Source organism: Scyliorhinus canicula, chromosome 18, assembly GCF_902713615.1.
Source record: "Scyliorhinus canicula chromosome 18, sScyCan1.1, whole genome shotgun sequence".
Lineage (NCBI taxonomy): Eukaryota > Metazoa > Chordata > Chondrichthyes > Carcharhiniformes > Scyliorhinidae > Scyliorhinus > Scyliorhinus canicula.
Genome location: NC_052163.1, coordinates 69,091,599 through 69,115,591, shown reverse-complemented (window position 1 = coordinate 69,115,591; position 23,993 = coordinate 69,091,599). Strand labels below are relative to the sequence as shown.

At 48.0% G+C, this 23,993-nt stretch overlaps 1 protein-coding gene across 4 annotated transcripts in view; it reads right to left on the bottom strand.

Annotated features, from left to right (window-relative positions):
* The window catches only part of LOC119953246 (ras-related protein Rab-37-like), a 506,036-nt gene that overhangs the window by 221,131 nt on the left and 260,912 nt on the right, over positions 1-23,993 (bottom strand). For 2 of the 4 annotated variants that reach the window (XM_038777293.1, XM_038777290.1), the window contains one exon: positions 8,613-8,723. The exons of the other annotated variants lie outside the window; for them this stretch is intronic. In XM_038777293.1, coding sequence (XP_038633221.1) covers positions 8,613-8,723 — 111 coding nt within the window. The remainder of the gene's footprint in view (positions 1-8,612; positions 8,724-23,993) is intronic. 4 annotated transcript variants of the gene reach the window in all.

Sequence of the window (23,993 nt, the reverse complement as noted above, 5' to 3'; positions counted from 1 at the left end):
CTCCACACATAGATTCCCTTGCCTATCCTTTAGTGGGCCAACCCTTTCCAACCCTCTTGCTTTTTATGTACATGTAAAAAGCCTTGGGATTTTCCTTAACCCTATTTGCCAATGACTTTTCCTGACCATTTTTAGCCCTCCTGAGTCCTTGCTTAAGTTCCTTCCTACTTTCCTCATATTCCACACAGGCTTCATCTGTTCCCAGCCTTCTAGCCCTGACAAATGCCTCCTTTTTCTTTTTGACGAGGCCTACAATGTCTCTCATTATCCAAGGTTCCCGAAATTTATCCTTCTTCCGCACAGGAACATGCCGGTCCTGAATTCCTTTCAACTGACATTTGAAAGCCTCCCACATGTCATATGTTGATTTATCCTCAAACATCCGCCCCCCAATCTAGGTTCTTCAGTTCCCGCCTAATATTTTTATAATTAGCCTTCCCCCAATTTATCATATTCACCCCAGGACCACTCTTATCCTTGTCCACCAGCACTTTAAAACTTACTGAATTGTGGTCACTGTTCCCGAAATGCTCCCCTACTGAAACTTCTACCACCTGGCCGGGCACAATCCCCAATACTAGGTCCAGTACAGCCCCTTCCCTAGTTGGACTATCTACATATTGTTTTAAGAAGCCCTCCTGGAGACTCCTTACAACCTCTGTCCCGTCCAAGCCCCCAGCACTAAGTGAGTCCCAGTCAATATTGGGGAAGTTGAAGTCGAAGTCTCCCATCACAAACGAGTTTTTACTCGTTTCCAAAATCTGTCTACCTATCTGCTCCTCTATCCCCCGCTGGCTGAAACATCTTGACGTCAGTGGTAGGCAAACTGTTGGAGAAGATACTGAGGGATAGGATCTATTCACATTTGGAAGAAAATAGACTTATCAGTGACAGGTGGCATGGTTTTGAATTCTTTGAGAAAGTGACAAAATTAATTGATGAGGGAAGGGCTGTAGATGTCATATACATGGACTTCAGTAAGGCGTTTGATAAAGTTTCCCATGGCAGGTTGATGGAAAAAGTGTAGTTGTATGGGGTTCAGGGTGTACTAGCTAGATGGATAAAGAACTGGCTGGGCAACAGGAGACAGAGAATAATGGTGGAAGGGAGTGTCTCAAAATGGAGAAAGGTGACTAGTGATGTTCCACAGGGATCCGTGCTCGGACCACTGTTGTTTGTGATATACATAAATGATCTGGACGAAGGTATAAGTGGTCTGATGAGCAAGTTTGCAGATGATACTAAGATTGGTGGAGTTGCAGATAGCGAGGGGGACTGTCAGAGAATACAGCAAAATATAGATAGATTGGAGAGTTGGGCAGAGAAATGGCAGATGGAGTTCAATCCAGGCAAATGCGAGGTGATGCATTTTGGAAGATCCAATTCAAGAGCGGACTATATGGTCAATAGAAGAGTCCTGGGGAAAAATGATGTACAGAGAGATCTGGGAGTTCAGGTCCATTGTACCCTGAAGGTGGCAACGCAGGTTGATAGAGTGGTCAAGAAGGCATGCAGCACGCTTGCCTCAATCGGACGGGGTATTAAGTACAAGAGTCAGCAGGTCATGTTACTGTTGTATAGGACTTTGGTTAGGCCACATTTGGAATACTGCGTGCAGTTCTGGTCGCCACATTCTCAGAAGGATGTGGATGCTTTAGAGAGGGTGCAGAGGAGGTTCACCAGGATGTTGCCTGGTATGGAGGGTGCTAGCTATGAAAAAATGTTGAGTAGATTAGGATTGTTTTCATTGGAAAGACAGAGGTTGAGGGGGGACCTGATTGAAGGCTACAAAATTATGAGAGGTATGGACAGGGTAGATAGCAACAAGCTTTTTCCAAGAGTGGGGGTGTCAGTTACAAGGGGTCACGATTTCAAAGTGAGAGGGGGAAAGTTTAAGGGAGATGGGCGTGGAAAGTTTTTTTCACCCAGGGGGTGGATGCCTGGAACGCTTTGCCAGCGGAGGTGGCAGAGGCGGGCACGATAACATCATTTAAGATGCATCTAGACAAATATATGAACGGGCGGGGAACAGAGGGAAGTAGATCCTTGGAAAATAGGTGACAGGTTTAGATAAAGGATCTGGATCGGTGCAGGCTGGGAGGGCCGAAGGGCCTGTTCCTGTGCTGTAATTTTCTTTGTTCTTTGTTCTTTATCTAAATCCTGGAACGTTTAGCTGCCGATCTGTCCTTCCCTCAACCAGATCTCTGTAATGGCAACAACATCATAGTTCCAAGTACTAATCCAAGCGATAAGTTCATCTGCCTTACCGGTAATACTTCTTGCATTAAAACATATGCACTTCAGGCCACCAGACCCGCTGTTTTCAGCAACATCTCCCTGTCTCTCTTCCTCAGAGCCATACTGGCCCTATTACCTAGTTCTCCCTTAATGCTTTCACCTTCTGACCTATTGCTCTGGTACCCAGCCCCCTGCCATACTAGTTTAAACCCTCCCGTGTGACTCTGTACCCCTCAAATTGACATTGCGTTAATTAATTAGTAACTTAAATTTAAATTTTTTTTAAAAAAAGCTACTGTTAATTATATGTTTTCTAGCACTAGATTTCTACTATGAATGTGAAAGCTAAATACAGTACTCTTTGATCTCTGGCTTAGATACCCCTCTAAATTATAGTTAAGTAATTCATCAATTAATTATGTTTAATTAGTTTAACAATGTTTAATTTTTAAATGTAGTGCAGATTCCCAACCAGCCAATCAGGTCACAGCTTTACTGTGATGTCACTTCAGTCCCCCCCCCCCCCCAGAATTTGAAAAGATAATAAAAATAAAAATAAAATATAAAAAATCACTTACCTTCCCAGGATTCTCTCTGGTTTTCTCCCTGCAGTTTAACAGTTACAAGCCAGAAGAAAGGAAACAAAATGGTAGGGAAAAAGCACCTTCTCCCAATCTGCACCGAATTACCAAGTTCCATTTCCCACTCTAGGTGTGTCTCACTCCGGCTGTGTCTCCTTGACCTGTGCAAAGCTGACTGAGTGCACTTTCTGTCTGTCTTTTATACAGACCTCAGCTAACTAGGGTGACTCACACTCCTGAAGCACCAAACAGAATAATATAATGTACAGTAAGGTGGACAAATCCTCAGGGCCAGATGGCATCTATCCCAGATTGTCGGGGGAGACAAGAGATGAAGTCACTGGGCCTTTGACAGAAATCATTGTGTCCTCATTGGCCACAGATGAGATCCCAGAAGATTGGAGGATAGCCAATGTTGTACCGTTATTTAAGATGGGTTGCAAGGGTAGTGAGCTTGACGTCAGTGACCGTGAAATTGTTGGAAAAGATTCTCAGAGATAGGGGGCGGGATTTTTCGACCCCCCCGCCGGGTCGGAGAATCGCCGGGGGTCGGCGTGAATCCCGCCCCCGCCGGCTGCCGAATTTTGCGGGGGCGGAAATCGCGCCGCGCCAGTCGGCGGCAGCTGGCCTCGGTCCCCAACGATTCTCCGGCCCGCGATGGGCCGAGGGGCCGCCTGTGTTTTTTGCCGGTCCCGCCGGCGTAAATTAGAGTAGGTCCTTACCGGCGGGATCTGGTGGCGCGGGCAGCCTCTGGGGTTTTCTGGAGAGCGCGGGGGGGATCTGGTGCAGGATGTGCCCCCACGGTGGCCTGGCCCGCGATCGGGGCCCACCGATCCGTGGCGGGCCTGTGCCGTGGGGGCACTGTATTCTTCCGCACTGGTGGCTGTTGTGGTCCGCCATGGCCAGTGCGGAAACAAAGCCCTCTGAGCATGTGCGGGGATGGCGCTCCCACACATGTGCCCACTCGCGCCGGCCGGTGGAGGCCCCTCGGCGCCAGTTGATGTGGTGCCAAGCCCCTTCCCTGCCGGCCGGCGCGGCGCAAACCACTCCAGGGCCAGCCTGGCCCCTGAAGGTGCAGAGGATTCCGCACCTTTGGGGCGGCACGACGCCGGAGTGGTTCATGCCACTCCTTCCCGCTGGAGTTGCTGCCCCACCGATTACGGCAGAATCCCGCCCAGGATCTAGGCACATTTGGAAGTAAATGGTCTTATTAGCGACACACAGCATGGTTTTGTATGAGGGAGGTCATGTTTCACTAATCTGATTTAATTTTTTGAGGAGGTAAAAAAATGATTGACAAGGGAAGGGCTGTGGATGTTTTCTACATGGAATTTAGTAAAGCATTTGATAAGGTCCCTCATGGCAGGCTGGTGCAAAAGATTAGATCACATGGGATCAGGGGCGAACTAGCTAAATGGATCCAGACTGGCTTGGCCATAGAAGAACAGAGGGTAGCAATGGAAGGGTGTTCTGTAGTGGAATGGAGGTCTGTAACTAGTGGTGTTCCGTAGGGATCAGTTCTGGGACCTCTGCTCTTTGTAATATATATAAATGACTGGAAGAAAACATAGCGGGTCTGATTGGCAGGTTTGCGGATGATACTAAGATTGCAGGAGTTGCGGATAGTGATGAACATTGTCAGAGAATACAACAGGATATAGATAGGCTGCAAAATTGGGCAGAGAAATGGAATTTAACCTGGACAAATAAGTGGTGATGCATTCAGATCCAATTCAGATGGGAGCTATAAAATAAAGGGCAGAACCATCTGGAGCACAGAGACACACAGAGATCTGGGTGTGCATGTCTACAGATCCTTAAAAGTGGGAGCACAGGTGGAAATGGTGGTAAAGAAAGCATATGGCGCGCTTGACTTCATAGGATGGGCTTTCGAGTATAAAAGCTCGAAAATTATGTTACAATTACATAGAACGTTGGTTAGGCAACATTTGGAATACTGTGTCTAATTCTGGTCACCGCACTACCAGAAGGATGTGGAGGCTTTGGAGAGAGTACAGAAAAGGTTTATCAGGATGTTGCCTGGTATGGAGAGTATTAGCTATGAGGAGAGATTGAAAAAACTGGGATTGTTCTCCCTAGAGAGACGGAGGCTGAGGGGCGACCTGATAGAAGTTTATAAAATGATTAGGGGTATAGATAGGGTGAACAGTTGGAGGCTTTTGCCCAGGGTGGAAATGACAATTACAACGGGGCGCAGGTTCAAGGTGAGGGGAGAAAGGTTCAGTGAAGATATACGGGGGAAGTTTTGAAGCAGAGGGTGGTGGTGGCCTGGAATGCACTGCCAAGTGAGGTGGTTGAGTTAGATATGCTAGCAACCTTTAATACTTATCTGGATAGACACATGAACAGATGGTGTGTAGAGGGATACAGGCAGTTGGTCTAGATACGTGATCGGCACAGGCTTGAGGACTGTTCTTTGTCATTTGTCACCATGAAGTAGTCTGGGAATGGTGTTCTCACAGTCAGTGTCACAGAAAAGTGGTCTGGGAATGGTGTCCTTGCAGTCAGCGTCAGAGTAGAAGTGGTCTGGGAATGGTGTCTTCGCAGCCAGCGTCACAATGAAGCAGTCTGGGAATGGTGTCCTCGCAGTCAGCATCACAGAGAAGCAGTCGTGATTTTTAAAAAGTGTTTTTTTTTGAAGAAGGAATTGTCTGAGAAAAAAACACATTAGTGAAATTCAGGGTCATTATAATAAAGTAATATAAGTAAACAAAGTAGGGTTAGGAAATTAAAGTTAGCATAAGGGACGTATATTAATAGTATTCTGAAATGAGCATAATTTCTTTACTCAAAAAGGGAGCAAATGAGGGGCTTAAGGGTAGTCATGGCAGGAGAGCTCATACTCGAGATATGCTCCTCCTGTGCTATGTGTCAAATCATGGAAGCTTCAGTTGTCCCTGGTGGCCACATGCGCAGTGTGTCCAACTGCAGTTACTGGCTAACAGCATTTCGGAGTTGCAGCTGAGGGTGGATTCACTGTGGAGCATTCGCGATGGTGAGCAAGTCGTGGATAGCATATTCAGTGAGGTGGTCACACCAACGGGCAAAGTAGAGGAAGACGGAGTGCCCCCGTGGCCATCCCCCCTTTCTGAAAGCTATACCGTTTTAGATACTGTTGGGGGAGATGACTGTGTAAGGGAATGCAGTGGCAGCTAACTTCATGGCACCATGGGTGGATCTGCTGCACATGAGAGGAGGAGGAGGAAGAATGCCAGGGCTATCGTGGTAGGGGATTCAAGTGTAAGGGGGACAATCAGGTGTTTATGCGGCCACAAAAGAGACTCCAGGGTGTAATGCTGCCTCCCTGTTGTGAGGCTTAGGGATGTCACTGAACAGATGCAGGGCATTCTGAAGGAGGAGGGCAAACAGACAGATTTGTGGTACATATTGGTACACACAATATAGGTAGAAAAAGGGATGAGATCCTGGCAATAGTATTTAGTGAGCTAGGAAGTACGTTATAAATCAGGGCCCAGAAGGTAGCAGTCTCTGGATTACCTCTGGTGTCACGTGCTAGTGAGTATAGAAATAGGAGTTTAGTCCAGATGAATGCATGGCTGGAGAGATGGTGCAGGAGGAAGGGGTTTAGATTTCTCGGACATTGGGATCATTTTTGGGTATGGTAGGTCATGTACAATGGGACCAACTAGGAGGTTTCCTAGTGCTGTTGGGGAGGGTTTGAACTAACTTGGCAGGGCACTGGGACCCTGAGAGAAGGTTCAGCAGGGGGAGATGCATAGCCAAAGTGAGAAGAGACAGCAAGTGAGTCAGGAAGGCATAGAAGTTCTAGAGTCGTTAAGTAACAAAGGAGTTTGGCAAGACTGGATGGTACTTATTTTAATCAAGAAGTTTGATGGACAAGGCAGATGAATTTAGGGCACAGATTAAAACATGGGTGTGATGTCATTGCTGTCACTGACACATGATTGAGGAGCATGATTGGCATCTCAATGTTCCAGTATACAAGATCTTCAGGCAAGACAGGGAAGGAGATAAAAGGGTAGGAGGTGTTGCAATTTCGATCAGGGAATGAGTTACAGCAGTAAGGAGGGACAACATCTTAGAAGGCTCTCCAAATGAAGCCAACGTGGTAGAACTTAAAACCAAAAAGGAGCAATCATATTGCTTGGAATCTTCTGTAGGCCTCTAAATAGTCCGAGAGAGATAGAAGAGCGGATATGTAAGCAAATTTCAGAGAAGTGTGAAAGTAATAGGATAGTAATAATGGGGGATGTCAACATCCCCAATATTAACTGGGGTAGCCATAGTGTAAAAGGTTTAGAGGGAGCAGAATTCTTAAAGTTTGTCCAGGAGAACATTTTAAGCACTGGACTTATAAAAATAACACTAATAACAATCTTTATTAGTGTCACAGGAGGCTTACATTAACACTGCAATGAAATTACTGTGAAAATCCCCTAGTCGCCACACTCAGGCGCCTGTTCGGGTACACTGAGGGAGAATTCAGAATATCCAATTCACCTACCAAGCACAACTTTCAGGACTTGTGGGAGGAAACCGGAGCACCCAGACGAAACCCAACCAGACATGGGGAGAACATGCAGACTCCAGACAGACAGTGACCCAAGCCGGAAATTGAAACTTGGGTCCCTGGCACTGTGAAGCAACAGTTTTAACCAGTGAGTGCGGACACAGGCCCGTTAGTGTGGACACAGGCCCGTGAGTGCGGACACCGGCCCGTGAGTGCGGACACCGGCCCGTGAGTGCGGACACCGGCCCGTGAGTGCGGACACAGGCCCGTGAGTGCGGACACAGGCCCGTGAGTGCGGACACAGGCCCGTTGGTGCGGACACAGGCCCGTTGGTGCGGACACAGGCCCGTTGGTGCGGACACAGGCCCGTTGGTGCGGACACAGGCCCGTTGGTGCGGACACAGGCCCGTTGGTGCGGACACAGGCCCGTTGGTGCGGACACAGGCCCGTTGGTGCGGACACAGGCCCGTTGGTGCGGACACAGGCCCGTTGGTGCGGACAGAGGCCCGTTGGTGCGGACACAGGCCCGTTGGTGCGGACACGTTGGTGAAGCATTTAGCCCAGCCTGCTCAACAAGCCTTGGGACAAGTTGAAACGGTGAAGGTTCGAGGCTTTGTCAGACTGACACGGTGCATATGGCACTCATGTAACCAGGAGACTGTGCATCCTCTACCTATATTGCACATAAAACACTTGGGTTTTGTAATGTTGCTGGATTGTGTAGGAATTTTGACTGAAGGAAATTAAACAGATCTTCAGCAACTCTTAAGCCACTCTGTAGCCACACTGGTGAGAACTTCCACACTACCGACACATCACTTCCTGTGTACAGGTCATGGCAATATATACATGTATACACATTGTACCTATAAATCCCTTGATAATTAGCAGTCTGTGTGCTCAAAACTAAAAAAGAATCTAAGAGATTAATGTGGTCTCAGAGTCTTCAACAATGGATTCTGCATTCAGATATTTAAGCCAATGTGCTTGTTCTCATATTGGGTTTAAAGAGCCCTTTTTGCAGATGGGCAGTCAGCATCAGACCCCTCTTATTGGCATGATAAAGCAGGGAGATTTTCAGAGAAATTTCATTTGAACCCCCCCATTGACTTTACTTCCATACAAGGCCCTCAGGCACTGCACACAACTTCTTCAAGATATCAAACCCACTCGAATCCAACGTCCCTTCAGTAATTAGGGAGATATATGGTAGGTCTCTGTGGAAATGTTTTAAAGTGCAAATCCGATAAATAAATAAAAAGCTGTGGGCAGCATCTCACCCGGAAGTCTATCCCGACTGTGGCGATGAAGTTCCCTGCTAAAAAGGCTCGGTCTTTGAACTGAACAAGGAAGCAGGTCTTTCCCACGCCAGAGTCTCCAATTAACATGACCTACAGTGTGTGCAAATTCTTATTAGAACCTTCCTTATACAAAGGAGTATGGCAGCAGTACAAAATGGTTATTCAACAGGTTAGTTCAACAGAAGAGATCCAGCAAAGTCATGGGAGATGATCCTCTAGAATTCCAACAGTACAAAAGGAGGCCATTCAGCCCATCAAAACTTCAACTGACCTTCCAAAGCAGCACCATACATGGGCTCACTCTCCCACACTGTCCCCATAACCCCACCTAACCGTTGGACACGGAGGGGCAATTTAGCATGGGCAATCCACCTAACTGGACTGTGGAAGGAAACTGGAGCACTCGGAGGAAACAAGGAGAACGTGCAAACTCTACACAGTCACCCCAAGGCCGGAATCAAACCCGGGTCCCTGGTGCTGTGAAGCAGCAGTGCTAACCATTGTGCCACACTGCCATCCATGGTACTGCCCAGTGCCAGTGTTAGTATCCAAGGAGACATCACTCTGTGTCGCACACCAATCCTAAAAGGCAAGCACGGTGACGTAATCTGGAAATTACTTGGAGCTGTGTTTAAATGGGGCTTTATTTTGTACTTGCGGTTAAGAACAAAGAACAAAGAACAAAGAAAATTACAGCACAGGAACAGGCCTTCGGCTCTCCCAGCCTGCGCCGATCCAGATCCTTTATCTAAACCTGTTGCCTATTTACCAAGGTCTACTTCTCTCTGTCCCCACCCGTTCATATATCTGTCCAGATGCATCTTAAATGATGCTATCGTACCCACCTCTACCACCTCCGCTGGCAAAGCATTCCAGGCACCCACCACCCTCTGCGTAAAAAACTTTCCACGTACATCTCCCTTAAACTTTCCCCCTCTCACCTTGAAATCGTGACCCCTTGTAACCGACACCCCCACTCTTGGAAAAAGCTTGTTGCTATCCACCCTGTCCATACCGCTCATAATTTTGTAGACCTCAATCAGGTCTCCCCTCAACCTCCGTCTTTCCAACGAAAACAATCCTAATCTACTCAACCTTTCTTCATAGCTAGCACCCTCCATACCAGGTAAAAAGAACAGGTTCAGAAAATTCCTGACCATATTAATCTAAGTTACATTTAAATGTCAGCTTTGGCTATGGGATATCACACCCATGTCAGGATGCAGTGGGTTCAAAACCAACATCAGAGTCTTGAGCACATGAACTCGGGTGACACTTCGGGTACTACCAAGGGAATGCCGCAGTACTGGAAGTGCTGTATTTCAGACAAAACATTAAGCTGAGGCTTAAATCCCCCACAGTACGATTCGACAAAGAACAGGACAGTTTTCTCCTGGCCCATAGTAATCCCTAAGCCAACAAATTATCTTGCATTTGTTTCTGTGCAATTTTTCTACACTGGTGAAGTGACTGGACTTCAAATGTTTAGTTGCTCTTCAGAGTGTGAAAAGAGCATAATAAATGCAAACTTGTTTCTTCTTTATGTGTATGTTAATTTGGGAATAACATTACTTGGAGATGATTGTCACGATAATTTCCTGTCCATTATTGCAAACTCTGAGCTTTCCTGTGGCATAAGGGACAGGTTCAGTCAACAACGAAGAACAGGCCCTTTCAGACGAATCCAGGGATTTCTGTAAGCCACCCCACCCTCAAGTGCAACCCTCCAACCCTCCCTATCTCTGTAACCCCAACCTCAGTCCAACCCTCCAACTCTCTCTATTTTTGTAACCCCAATCCCATCGCTGTAAACCCAACACCAGTGCAGCCCTCAAAATACCCCCATCTCTGTAACCCCAACTCCAGTGTAACTTCCAAGTCTCCCGATCTCAGTAACCTCACCACAAGTGCAGCCCCCCAATCCACCGACCTCTGTAACTCCAGCCCAGTGCAGCCTCCAACCCGCCCCCAACTCTAACCCAAACACCAGTGGAACTTCCAACTCTCTCGATCTCTGCAACCCCACCCCCAGTGCAGCCACACACTACCACCTTAAATATCCCCACAACACTGTCACCCTAAATACCCTCCACACTGCCACCCTAAATATCTCCCACACTGACACTGTAAATAACCCCACACTGCCACCGCAAATACCCCATTCATTGCCACCCTAAATATCCCCAGATTGCCACCCTATATGTCCCCCACATTGCCACCCTAAATATTCCCACACTGCCACCCTAAATACCCCCTACATTGCCACCCTATATATCCCCACACACAGCTATCCGAAATATCCTACACTGCCTTCTGAATATCCACACACCGCCATCCTAAATATCCTACACTGCCTTCTGAATATCCACACACCGCCATCCTAAATATCCGCCACATTGCCAACCGAAATATCCCCACACAGCACCCTAAATATACCACCACACAGCCACTCTAAATACACCCACAAAACCACCATAAATACACTACACTGCCTCCCAAATACCCACACACACAGCCAACATGAATATCTCCCCACAACAACACCCTAAATATACCCCACACTGCCACCCTAAATATCCCCACACTGCCACCCTAAATATTTCCACATTGCCACCCTAAATATTCCCACACTGCCACCTTAAATATTCCCACACTGCCTCCCTAAATATTCCCACACTGCCACCTTAAATATCCCCACACTGCCACCCTAAATATTTCCACATTGCCACCCTAAATATTCCCACACTGCCACCTTAAATATCCCCACATTGCCACCCTAAATATCCCCACATTGCCTCCCTAAATATCCCCACATTGCCACCCTAAATATCCCCACATTGCCTCCCTAAATATCCCCACATTGCCTCCCTAAATATCCCCACATTGCCACCCTAAATATCCCCACACTGCCTCCCTAAATATCCCCACATTGCCACCCTAAATATCCCCACATTGCCACCCTAAATATCCCCACATTGCCACCCTAAATATCCCCACATTGCCTCCCTAAATATCCCCACATTGCCACCCTAAATATCCCCACAAAACCACCCTAAATATACCCCAAACTGCCACCCTAAATATCCCCACACTGCCACCCTAAATATCCCCAGATTGCCACCCTAAATATCCCCACATTGCCACCCTAAATAGCCCCACATTGCCACCCTAAATATCCCCATACTGCCACCCTAAATATCCCCACATTGCAACCCTAAATATCCCCACATTGCCACCCTAAATATCCCCACATTGCCACCCTAAATATCAGCCCGCACTGCCAACCTAAAAATCCCCACATTGCCACCCTAAATATCCCCACATTGCCACCCTAAATATCCCCACATTGCCACCCTAGATATCCCCACATTGCAACCCTAAATATCTTCACATTGCCACCCTAAATATCCCCACATTGCCACCCTAAATATCCCCACATTGCCACCCTAAATATCCCCACATTGCCACCCTAAATATCCCCCACACAGCCACCCTAAATATGCCCACATTGCCTCCCTAAATATCCCCACATTGCCTCCCTAAATATCACCACATTGCCACCCTAAATATCCACACATTGCCACCCTAAATATCCCCACACTGCCACCCTAAATATCCCCCACATACTGCCACCCTAAATATCCCCACATTGCCACCCTAAATATCCCCACACTGCCACCCTAAATATCCCCCACATACTGCCACCCTAAATATCCCCACACTGCCACCCTAAATATCCCCCACATACTGCCACCCTAAATATCCCCGCACTGCCACCCTAAATAGCCCCACATTGCCTCCCTAAATATCCCCCCACACAGCCAACCTAAATATCCCCACATTGCCACCCTAAATATCCCCACACTGCCACCCTAAATATCCCCCACATACTGCCACCCTAAATATCCCCGCACTGCCACCCTAAATATCCCCACATTGCCACCCTAAATATCCCCACATTGTCACCCTAAATATCCCCACACTGCCACCCTAAATATCCCCACATTGCCACCCTAAATATCCCCACATTGCCACCCTAAATAGCCCCACATTGCCACCCTAAATATCCCCACATTGCCACCCTAAATAGCCCCACATTGCCTCCCTAAATATCCCCACATTGCCACCCTAAATAGCCCCACATTGCTTCCCTAAATATCCCCACACTGCCACCCTAAATATCCCCACATTTCCAACCTAAATATCCCCACATTGCCACCCTAAATATCCCCACATTTCCAACCTAAATATCCCCACATTGCCACCCAAAATATCCCCACATTGCCACCCTAAATATCCCGACATTGCCTCGCTAAATATCCCCACATTGCCACCCTAAATATCCCCACATTTCCAACCTAAATATCCCCGCACTGCCACCCTAAATATCCCCACATTGCCACCCTAAATATCCCCACATTGCCACCCTAAATAGCCCCACATTGCCACCCTAAATATCCCCACATTGCCACCCTAAATAGCCCCACATTGCCTCCCTAAATATCCCCACATTGCCACCCTAAATAGCCCCACATTGCCTCCCTAAATATCCCCACACTGCCACCCTAAATATCCCCACATTTCCAACCTAAATATCCCCACATTGCCACCCTAAATATCCCCACATTTCCAACCTAAATATCCCCACATTGCCACCCTAAATATCCCCACATTGCCACCCTAAATATCCCGACATTGCCTCGCTAAATATCCCCACATTGCCTCCCTAAATATCCCCACATTGCCACCCTAAATATCCCCACATTGCCTCCCTAAATATCCCCACATTGCCACCCTAAATATCCCCACATTGCCACCCTAAATATCCCCACATTGCCACCCTAAATATCCCCACATTTCCAACCTAAATATCCCCGCACTGCCACCCTAAATATCCCCACACTGCCACCCTAAATATCCCCACATTGCCACCCTAAATATCCCCACATTACCACTCTAAATATCCCCACATTTCCAACCTAAATATCCCCGCACTGCCACCCTAAATATCCCCACACTGCCACCCTAAATATCCCCACATTGCCACCCTAAATAGCCCCACATTGCCACCCTAAATATCCCCACATTGCCACCCTAAATATCCCCACATTACCACTCTAAATATCCCCACATTTCCAACCTAAATATCCCCGCACTGCCACCCTAAATATCCCCACACTGCCACCCTAAATATCCCCACATTGCCACCCTAAATATCCCCACACACAGCCACCCTAAATATCCCCACACTGCCACCCTAAATATCCCCACATTGCCACCCTAAATATTCCCACACTGCCACCCTAAATATCCCCACATTGCCACCCTAAATATTCCCACACTGCCACCCTAAATACCCCCTACATTGCCACCCTAAATATCCCCACATTGCCACCCTAAATAGCCCCACATTGCCACCCTAAATATCCCCACATTGCCACCCTAAATACCCCCTACATTGCCACCCTAAATATCCCCACATTGCCACCCTAAATACCCCCTACATTGCCACCCTAAATATCCCCACATTGCCACCCTAAATATCCCCACACACAGCTATCCGAAATATCCAACACTGCCTTCCGAATATCCACACACCGCCATCCTAAATATCCGCCACATTGCCAACCGAAATATCCCCACACAGCACCCTAAATATACCACCACACAGCCACTCAAAATATACCCACAAAACTACCCTAAATATTCCCACACTGCCACCCTAAATAGCCCCACATTGCCACCATAAATATCCCCACATTGCCACCCTAAATATTCCCACACTGCCACCCTAAATATCCCCACACTGCCACCCTAAATATCCCCGCACTGCCACCCTAAATATCCCCACATTGCCACCCTAAATATCCCCACATTGCCACCCTAAATATCCCCACATTGCCTCCCTAAATATCCCCACATTGCCACCCTAAATATCCCCCACACAGCCACCCTAAATATGCCCACATTGCCACCCTAAATATCACCACATTGCCACCCTAAATATCCACACATTGCCACCCTAAATATCCCCCCACACTGCCTCCCTAAATATCCCCACACACAGCCACACTAAATATCCCCACATTGCCTCCCTAAATATCCCCCCACACAGCCACCCTAAATATCCCCACATTGCCACCCTAAATATCCTCACAGTGCCAACCTAAATATCCCCACATTGCCACCCTAAATATTCCCACACTGCCACCCTAAATATCCCCACAGTGCCTCCCTAAATATCCCCACATTGCCTCCCTAAATATTCCCACATTGCCACCCTAAATATCCCCACATTGCCACCCTAAATATTCCCACACTGCCACCCTAAATATCCCCACATTGCCACCCTAAATATCCCCACACTGCCACCCTAAATATCCCCACACTGCCACCCTAAATATCCCCACAGTGCCAACCTAAACATCCCCACATTGCCACCCTAATTATCACGACATTGCCACCCTAAATATCCCCACATTGCCACCCTAAATATCCCCACATTGTAACCCTAAATATCCCGACATTGCCTCCCTAAATAGCCCCACATTGCCACCCTAAATATCCCCACATTGCCATCCAAAATATCCCCACATTGCCACCCTGAATAGCCCCACATTGCCACCCTAAATAGCCCCACATTGCCACCCTAAATATCCCCACATTGCCACCCTAAATAGCCCCACATTGCCACCCTAAATATCCCCACATTGCCACCCTAAATAGCCCCACATTGCCACCCTAAATATCCCCACATTGCCACCCTAAATAGCCCCACATTGCCACCCTAAATAGCCCCACATTGCCACCCTAAATATCCCCACATTGCCACCCTAAATAGCCCCACATTGCCACCCTAAATATTCCCACATTGCCACCCTAAATATCCCCACATTGCCACCCTAAATAGCCCCACACTGCCACCCTAAATATTCCCACATTGCCAGCCTAAATATTCCAACACTGCCACCCTAAATATCCCCACACTGCCACCCTAAATATCCCCACACTGTCTCCCTAAATATCCCCACATTGCCACCCTAAATATCCCCACATTGCCTCCCTAAATATCCCCACACTGTCTCCCTAAATATCCCCACATTGCCACCCTAAATATCCCCACACTGTCACCCTAAATATCCCCACACTGCCACCCTAAATATCCCCACATTGCCACCCTAAATATCCCCACATTGCCACCCTAAATATCCCCACATTGCCACCTTAAATATCCCCACATTGCCACCCTAAATATCCCGACATTGCCACCCTAAATATCCCCACATTGCCTCCCTAAATATCCCCACATTGCCACCCTAAATATCCCCCCACACTGCCTCCCTAAATATCCCCACACGCAGCCACCCTAAATATCCCCACACTGCCACCCTAAATATTCCCACATTGCCAGCCTAAATATTCCCACACTGCTACCCTAAATATCCCCGCACTGCCACCCTAATATCCCCACATTGCCACCCTAAATATCCCCACATTGCCACCCTAAATATCCCCACACTGCCACCCTAAATATCCCCACACTGCCACCCTAAATATCCCCACATTGCCACCCTAAATATCCCCACATTGCCACCCTAAATATCCCCACATTGCCACCCTAAATATCCCCACATTGCCACCCTAACTATCCCGACATTGCCACCCTAAATATCCCCACATTGTAACCCTAAATATCCCCACATTGCCACCCTAAATATCCCCACATTGCCTCCCTAAATATCCCCACATTGCCACCCTAAATATCCCCCCACACTGCCTCCCTAAATATCCCCACACGCAGCCACCCTAAATATCCCCACATTGCCTCCCTAAATATCCCCCCACACAGCTTTCCTAAATATCCCCACATTGCCACCCTAAATATCCCCACATTGCCACCCTAAATAGCCCCACATTGCCACCCTACATATACCCACATTGCCACCCTAAATATCCCCGCACTGCCACCCTAAATATCCCCACATTGCCACCCTAAATATCCCCACATTGCCACCCTAAATATCTCCACATTGCCACCCTAAATATCCCCACATTGCCACCCTAAATATCCCCACATTGCCACCCTAAATATCCCCGCACTGCCACCCTAAATATCCCAACCTTGCCACCCTAAATAGCCCCACATTGCCACCCTAAATATCCCCACATTGCCACCCTAAAGAGCCCCACATTGCCACCCTAAATATCACAACATTGCCACCCTAAATAGCCCCACATTGCCACCCTAAATATCCCCACACTGCCACCCTAAATATTCCCACATTGCCACCTTAAATATCCCCACATTGCCACCTTAAATATCCCCACATTGCCACCCTAAATATCCCCACATTGCCACCCTAAATATCCCCACATTACCTCCCTAAATATCCCCACATTACCACCCTAAATATCCCCACATTGCCTCCCTAAATATCCCCACACTGCCACCCTAAATATCCCCACATTGCCACCCTAAATATCCCCACATTACCACCCTAAATATCCCCACATTGCCACCTTAAATATCCCCACATTGCCACCCTAAATATCCCCACACTGGCACCCTAAATATCCCGACATTACCTCCTTAAATATCTCCACATTGCCACACTAAATATCCCCACACACAGCCACCCAAAATATCCCCACACACAGCCACCCTAAATATCCCCACACTGCCACCCTAAATATGCCCACATTGCCACCCTAAATATTCCCACACTGCGACCCTAAATATCCCCACATTGCCACCCTAAATATCCCCATACTGCCTCCCTAAATATCCCCAGATTGCCTCCCTAAATATCCCCACATTGCCACCCTAAATATCCCCACACTGCCACCCTAAATATCCCCACATTGCCACCCTAAATATTCCCACACTGCGACCCTAAATATCCCCACATTGCCACCCTAAATATCCCCATACTGCCTCCCTAAATATCCCCAGATTGCCTCCCTAAATATCCCCACACACAGCCACCCTGAATATCCCCACATTGCCACCCTAAATATCCCCCCACACAGCCACCCTAAATATCCCCACAATGCCACCCTAAATATCCCCACACTGCCACCCTAAATATCCCCACAGTGCCAACCTAAATATCCCCACATTGCCACCCTAAATATCCCGACATTGCCACCCTAAATATCCCCACATTGCCTCCCTAAATATCCCCACATTGCCACCCTAAATATCCCCACATTGTAACTCTAAATATCCCCACATTGCCTCCCTAAATATCCCCACATTGCCACCCAAAATATCCCCACATTGCCACCCGAAATAGCCCCACATTGCCACCCTAAATATCCCCACATTGCCACCCAAAATATCCCCACATTGCCACCCTAAATAGCCCCACATTGTCACCCTAAATAGCCCCACATTGCCACCCTAAATAGCCCCACATTGCCACCCTAAATATCCCCACATTGCCACCCTAAATAGCCCCACATTGCCACCCTACATACACCCACATTGCCACCCTAAATATCCCCACACTGCCACCCTAAATATCCCCGCACTGCCACCCTAAATATCCCCACATTGCCACCCTAAATATCCCACATTATCACCCTAAATATCCCCACATTGCCACCCTAAATAGCCCCACATTGCCACCCTAAATATCCCCACATTGCCACCCCACATTGCCCCACACTGCCACCCTAAATATCCCCACACTGCCACCCTAAATATCCCCACATTGCCACCCTAAATATCCCCACATTGCCACCCTAAATATCCCCACATTGCCACCCTAAATATCCCCACAGTGCCACCCTAAATAGCCCCACATTGCCACCCTAAATATCCCCACATTGCCACCCTAAATATCCCCACATTGCCACCCTAAATAGCCCCACACTGCCACCCTAAATATCCCCACATTGCCACCCTAAATATCCCACATTATCACCCTAAATATCCCACATTATCACCCTAAATATCCCCACATTGCCACCCTAAATATCCCCACATTGCCACCCCACATTGCCCCACACTGCCACCCTAAATATCCCACATTATCACCCTAAATATCCCCACACTGCCACCCTAAATATCCCCACATTGCCACCCTAAATATCCCCACGTTGCCTCCCTAAATATCCCCACATTGCCACCCTAAATAGCCCCACATTGCCACCCTAAATATCCCCACATTGCCACCCTAAATAGCCCCACATTGCCACCCTAAATATCCCCACACTGCCACCCTAAATAGCCCCACATTGCCACCCTAAATATCCCCACACTGCCACCCTAAATATCCCGACATTGCCTCCCTAAATATCCCCACATTGCCACCCTAAATATCCCCACATTGCCACCCTAAATATCCCCACACACAGCCAACCTAAATATCCCCACACTGCCACCCTAAATATCCCCACATTGCCACCCTAAATATGCTCACATTGCCACCCTAAATATCCCCACATTGCAACCCTAAATATCCCCACATTGCCACCCTAAATATCCCCACATTGCCACCCTAAATATCCCCACATTGCAACCCTAAATATCCCCACAATGCCACCCTAAATATCCCCACATTGCCACCCTTAATATCCCCACACAGCTATCCTAAATATCCCCACATTGCCACCCTAAATATCCCCACATTGCCACCCTAAATATCCCCACATTGCCACCCTAAATATCCCCACATTGCCAGCCTAAATATCTGCCTCACTGCCACCCTAAATATCCCCACATTGCCACCCTAAATATGCTCACATTGCCACCCTAAATATCCCCACATTGCCACCCTAAATATCCCCACATTGCAACCCTAAATATCCCCACATTGCCACCCTAAATATCCCCACAATGCCACCCTAAATATCCCCACATTGCCTCCCTAAATATCCCCACACTGCCACCCTAAATATCCCCACACTGCCACTCTAAATATCCCCACATTGCCTCCCTAAATATCCCGACATTGCCACCCTAAATATCCCCACATTGCCTCCATAAATATCCCCACATTGCCACCCTAAATATCCCCACATTGCCACCCTAAATATCCCCACATTGCCACCCTAAATATCCCCACACTGCCACTCTAAATATCCCCACACTGCCACCCTAAATATCCCGACATTGCCTCCCTAAATATCCCCACATTGCCACCCTAAATATCCACAAATTGCCTCCCTAAATATCCCCACATTGCCTCCATAAATATCCCGACATTGCCACCCTAAATATCCCCACACTGCCACTCTAAATATCCCCACACTGCCACCCTAAATATCCCGACATTGCCTCCCTAAATATCCCCACATTGCCTCCCTAAATATCCCCACATTGCCACCCTAAATATCCCACATTGCCACCCTAAATATCCCCACACTGCCACTCTAAATATCCCCACACTGCCACCCTAAATATCCCGACATTGCCTCCCTAAATATCCCGACATTGCCTCCCTAAATATCCCCACATTGCCTCCCTAAATATCCCCACATTGCCTCCCTAAATATCCCGACATTGCCACCCTAAATATCCCCACATTGCCTCCATAAATATCCCCACATTGCCACCCTAAATATCCCCACACTGCCACCCTAAATATCCCCACATTGCCACCCTAAATATCCCCACACTGCCACCCTAAATATCCCGACATTGCCTCCCTAAATATCCCCACATTGCAACCTAAATATCTCACATTGCCACCCTAAATATCCCCACATTGCCACCCTAAATATCCCCACACTGCCACCCTAAATATCCCCACATTGCCTCCCTAAATATCCCCACATTGCCTCCCTAAATAGCCCCACATTGCCTCCCTAAAAATCCCCAGATTGCCTCCGCAAATATCCCCACATTGCCACCCTAAATATCCCCACATTGCCACCCTAAATAGCCCCACATTGCCACCCTAAATATCAGCTCCACTGCCACCCTAAATATCCCCACACTGCCACCCTAAAAATCCCCAGATTGCCTCCGTAAATATCCCCACATTGCCACCCTAAATATCCCCACATTGCCACCCTAAATAGCCCCACATTGCCACCCTAAATATGCCCACATTGCCACCCTAAATATCCCCACATTGCCACCCTAAATATCCCCACACTGCCACCCTAAATATCCCGACAGTGCCACCCTACTAAATATCCCCACACTGCCACCCTAAATATCCCCACATTGCCACCCTAAATATCCCCCCTAAATATCCCCACATTGCCACCCTAAATATCCCCACATTGCCACCCTAAATATCCCCACACTGCCACCCTAAACATCCCCACATTGCCACCCTAAATATCCCCACACTGCCACCCTAAACATCCCCACATTGCCACCCTAAATATCCCCACATTGCCACCCTAAATATTCCCACATTGCCACCCTAAATATCCCGACATTGCCTCCCTAAATATCCCGACATTGCCACCCTAAATATCCCCACATTGCCACCCTAAATATCCCCACATTGCCACCCTAAATATCCCCACATTGCCACCCTAAATATTCCCACATTGCCACCCTAAATATCCCCACATTGCCTCCCTAAATATCCCCACATTGCCACCCTAAATATCCCCACATTGCCACCCTAAATATCCCCACATTGCCTCCCTAAATATCCCCACATTGCCTCCCTAAATATCCCCACACTGCCACCCTAAATATCCCCACACTGCCACCCTAAATATCCCCACACTGCCACCCTAAATATCCCCACACTGCCTCCCTAAATATCCCCACATTGCCACCCTAAATATCACCACACTGCCACCCTAAATATCTTCACATTGCCACCCTAAATATCCCCACATTGCCACCCTAAATATCCCCACACTGCCACCCTAAATATCCCCACACTGCCACCCTAAATATCCCCACATTGCCTCCCTAAATATCCCCACATTGCCACCCTAAATATCCCCACATTGCCTCCCTAAATATCCCCACATTGCCTCCCTAAATAGCCCCACATTGCCTCCCTAAAAATCCCCAGATTGCCTCCGTAAATATCCCCACATTGCCACCCTAAATATCCCCACATTGCCACCCTAAATAGCCCCACATTGCCAGCCTAAATATCAGCTCCACTGCCACCCTAAATATCCCCACACTGCCACCCTAAGAATCCCCAGATTGCCTCCGTAAATATCCCCACATTGCCACCCTAAATATCCCCACATTGCCACCCTAAATAGCCCCACATTGCCACCCTAAATATGCCCACATTGCCACCCTAAATATCCCCACATTGCCACCCTAAATATCCCCACACTGCCACCCTAAATATCCCGACAGTGCCACCCTACTAAATATCCCCACACTGCCACCCTAAATATCCCCACATTGCCGCCCTAAATATCCCCCCTAAATATCCCCACATTGCCACCCTAAATATCCCCACATTGCCACGCTAAATATCCCCACATTGCCACCCTAAATATCCTCACATTGCCACCCTAAATATCCCCACATTGCCACCCTAAATATCCCCAAATTGCCACCCTAAATATCCCCACATTGCCACCCTAAATATCCCCGCACTGCCACCCTAAATATCCCCACATTGCCACCCTAAATATCCCCACATTGCCACCCTAAATATACCCACATTGCCACCCTAAATATACCCACATTGCCACCCTAAATATCCCCACATTTCCACCCTAAATATCCCCAGATTGCCACCCTAAATATCCCCAGATTGCCACCCTAAATATCCCCACATTGCCACCCTAAATATCCTCACACTGCCACCCTAAATATCCCCACATTGCCACCCTAAATATCCCCACAGTGCCACCCTAAATATCCCCACATTGCCACCCTAAATATCCTCACACTGCCACCCTAAATATCCCCATACTGCCACCCTAAATATCCCCACATTGCCACCCTAAATATCCCCACACTGCCACCCTAAATATCCCCACATTGCCACCCTAAATATCCCCACATTGCCACCCTAAATATCCCCACACTGCCACCCTAAATATCCTCACATTGCCACCCTAAATATCCCCACACTGCCACCCTAAATATCCTCACATTGCCACCCTAAATATCCCCACACTGCCACCCTAAATATCCCCACTTTGCCACCCTAAATATCCCCACAGTGCCACCCTAAATATCCCCACACTGCCACCCTAAATATCCCCACACTGCCACCCTAAATATCCCCACACTGCCACCCTAAATATCAGCCCCACTGCCACCCTAAATATCCCCACACTGCCACCCTAAATACCAGCCCCACTGCCACCCTAAATATCCCCACACTGCCCCCCTAAATATTCCCACACTGCCACCCTAAATATCCCCACATTGCCTCCCTAAATATCCCCACACTGCCACCCTAAATATCAGCCCCACTGCCACCCTAAATATCCCCACATTGCCTCCCTAAATATTCTCACATTGTCACCCTAAATATCCCGACATTGCCACCCTAAATATCCCCACATTGCCACCCTAAATATTCCCACATTGCCACCTTAAATATCCCCACATTGCCACCCTAAATATCCCCACACTGCCACCCTAAATATCCCCACATTGCCACCCTAAATATCCCCACATTGCCACCCTAAATATCCCCGCATTGCCTCCCTACATATCCCCACATTGCCACCCTAAATATCCCCACACCGCCATCCTAAACATCAACCCACACTGCCACCCTAAATATCCCCACATTGCCACCCTAAATAGCCCCACATTGCCACCCTAAATAGCCCCACATTGCCACCCTAAATATCCCCACATTGCCACCCTAAATATCCCCACATTGCCTCCCTAAATATCCCCACATTGCCTCCCTAAATATCCCCACATTGCCACCCTAAATATCCCCACATTGCCTCCCTAAATATCCCCACATTGCCACCCTAAATATCAGCCCGCACTGCCAACCTAAATATCCCCACATTGCCACCCTAAATAGCCCGACATTGCCACCCTAAATAGCCCCACATTGCCACCCTAAATATCCCCACATTGCCTCCCTAAATATCCCCACATTGCCACCCTAAATATCCCCACATTGCCTCCCTAAATATCCCCACATTGCCACCCTAAATATCAGCCCGCACTGCCACCCTAAATATCCCCCACACACTGCCACCCTAAATATCCCCACATTGCCACCCTAAGTATCCCCCCCCCCACACTGCCACCCTAAATATCCCCCACACACTGCCACCCTAAATATCCCCACATTGCCACCCTAAGTATCCCCCCCCCCACATTGCCTCCCTAAATATCCCCACATTGCCACCCTAAATATCCCCACACTTCAACCTTAAATTATGCCGACACTGCCACTCTAAATATCCCTCACAGTCACCTTGACTGACATC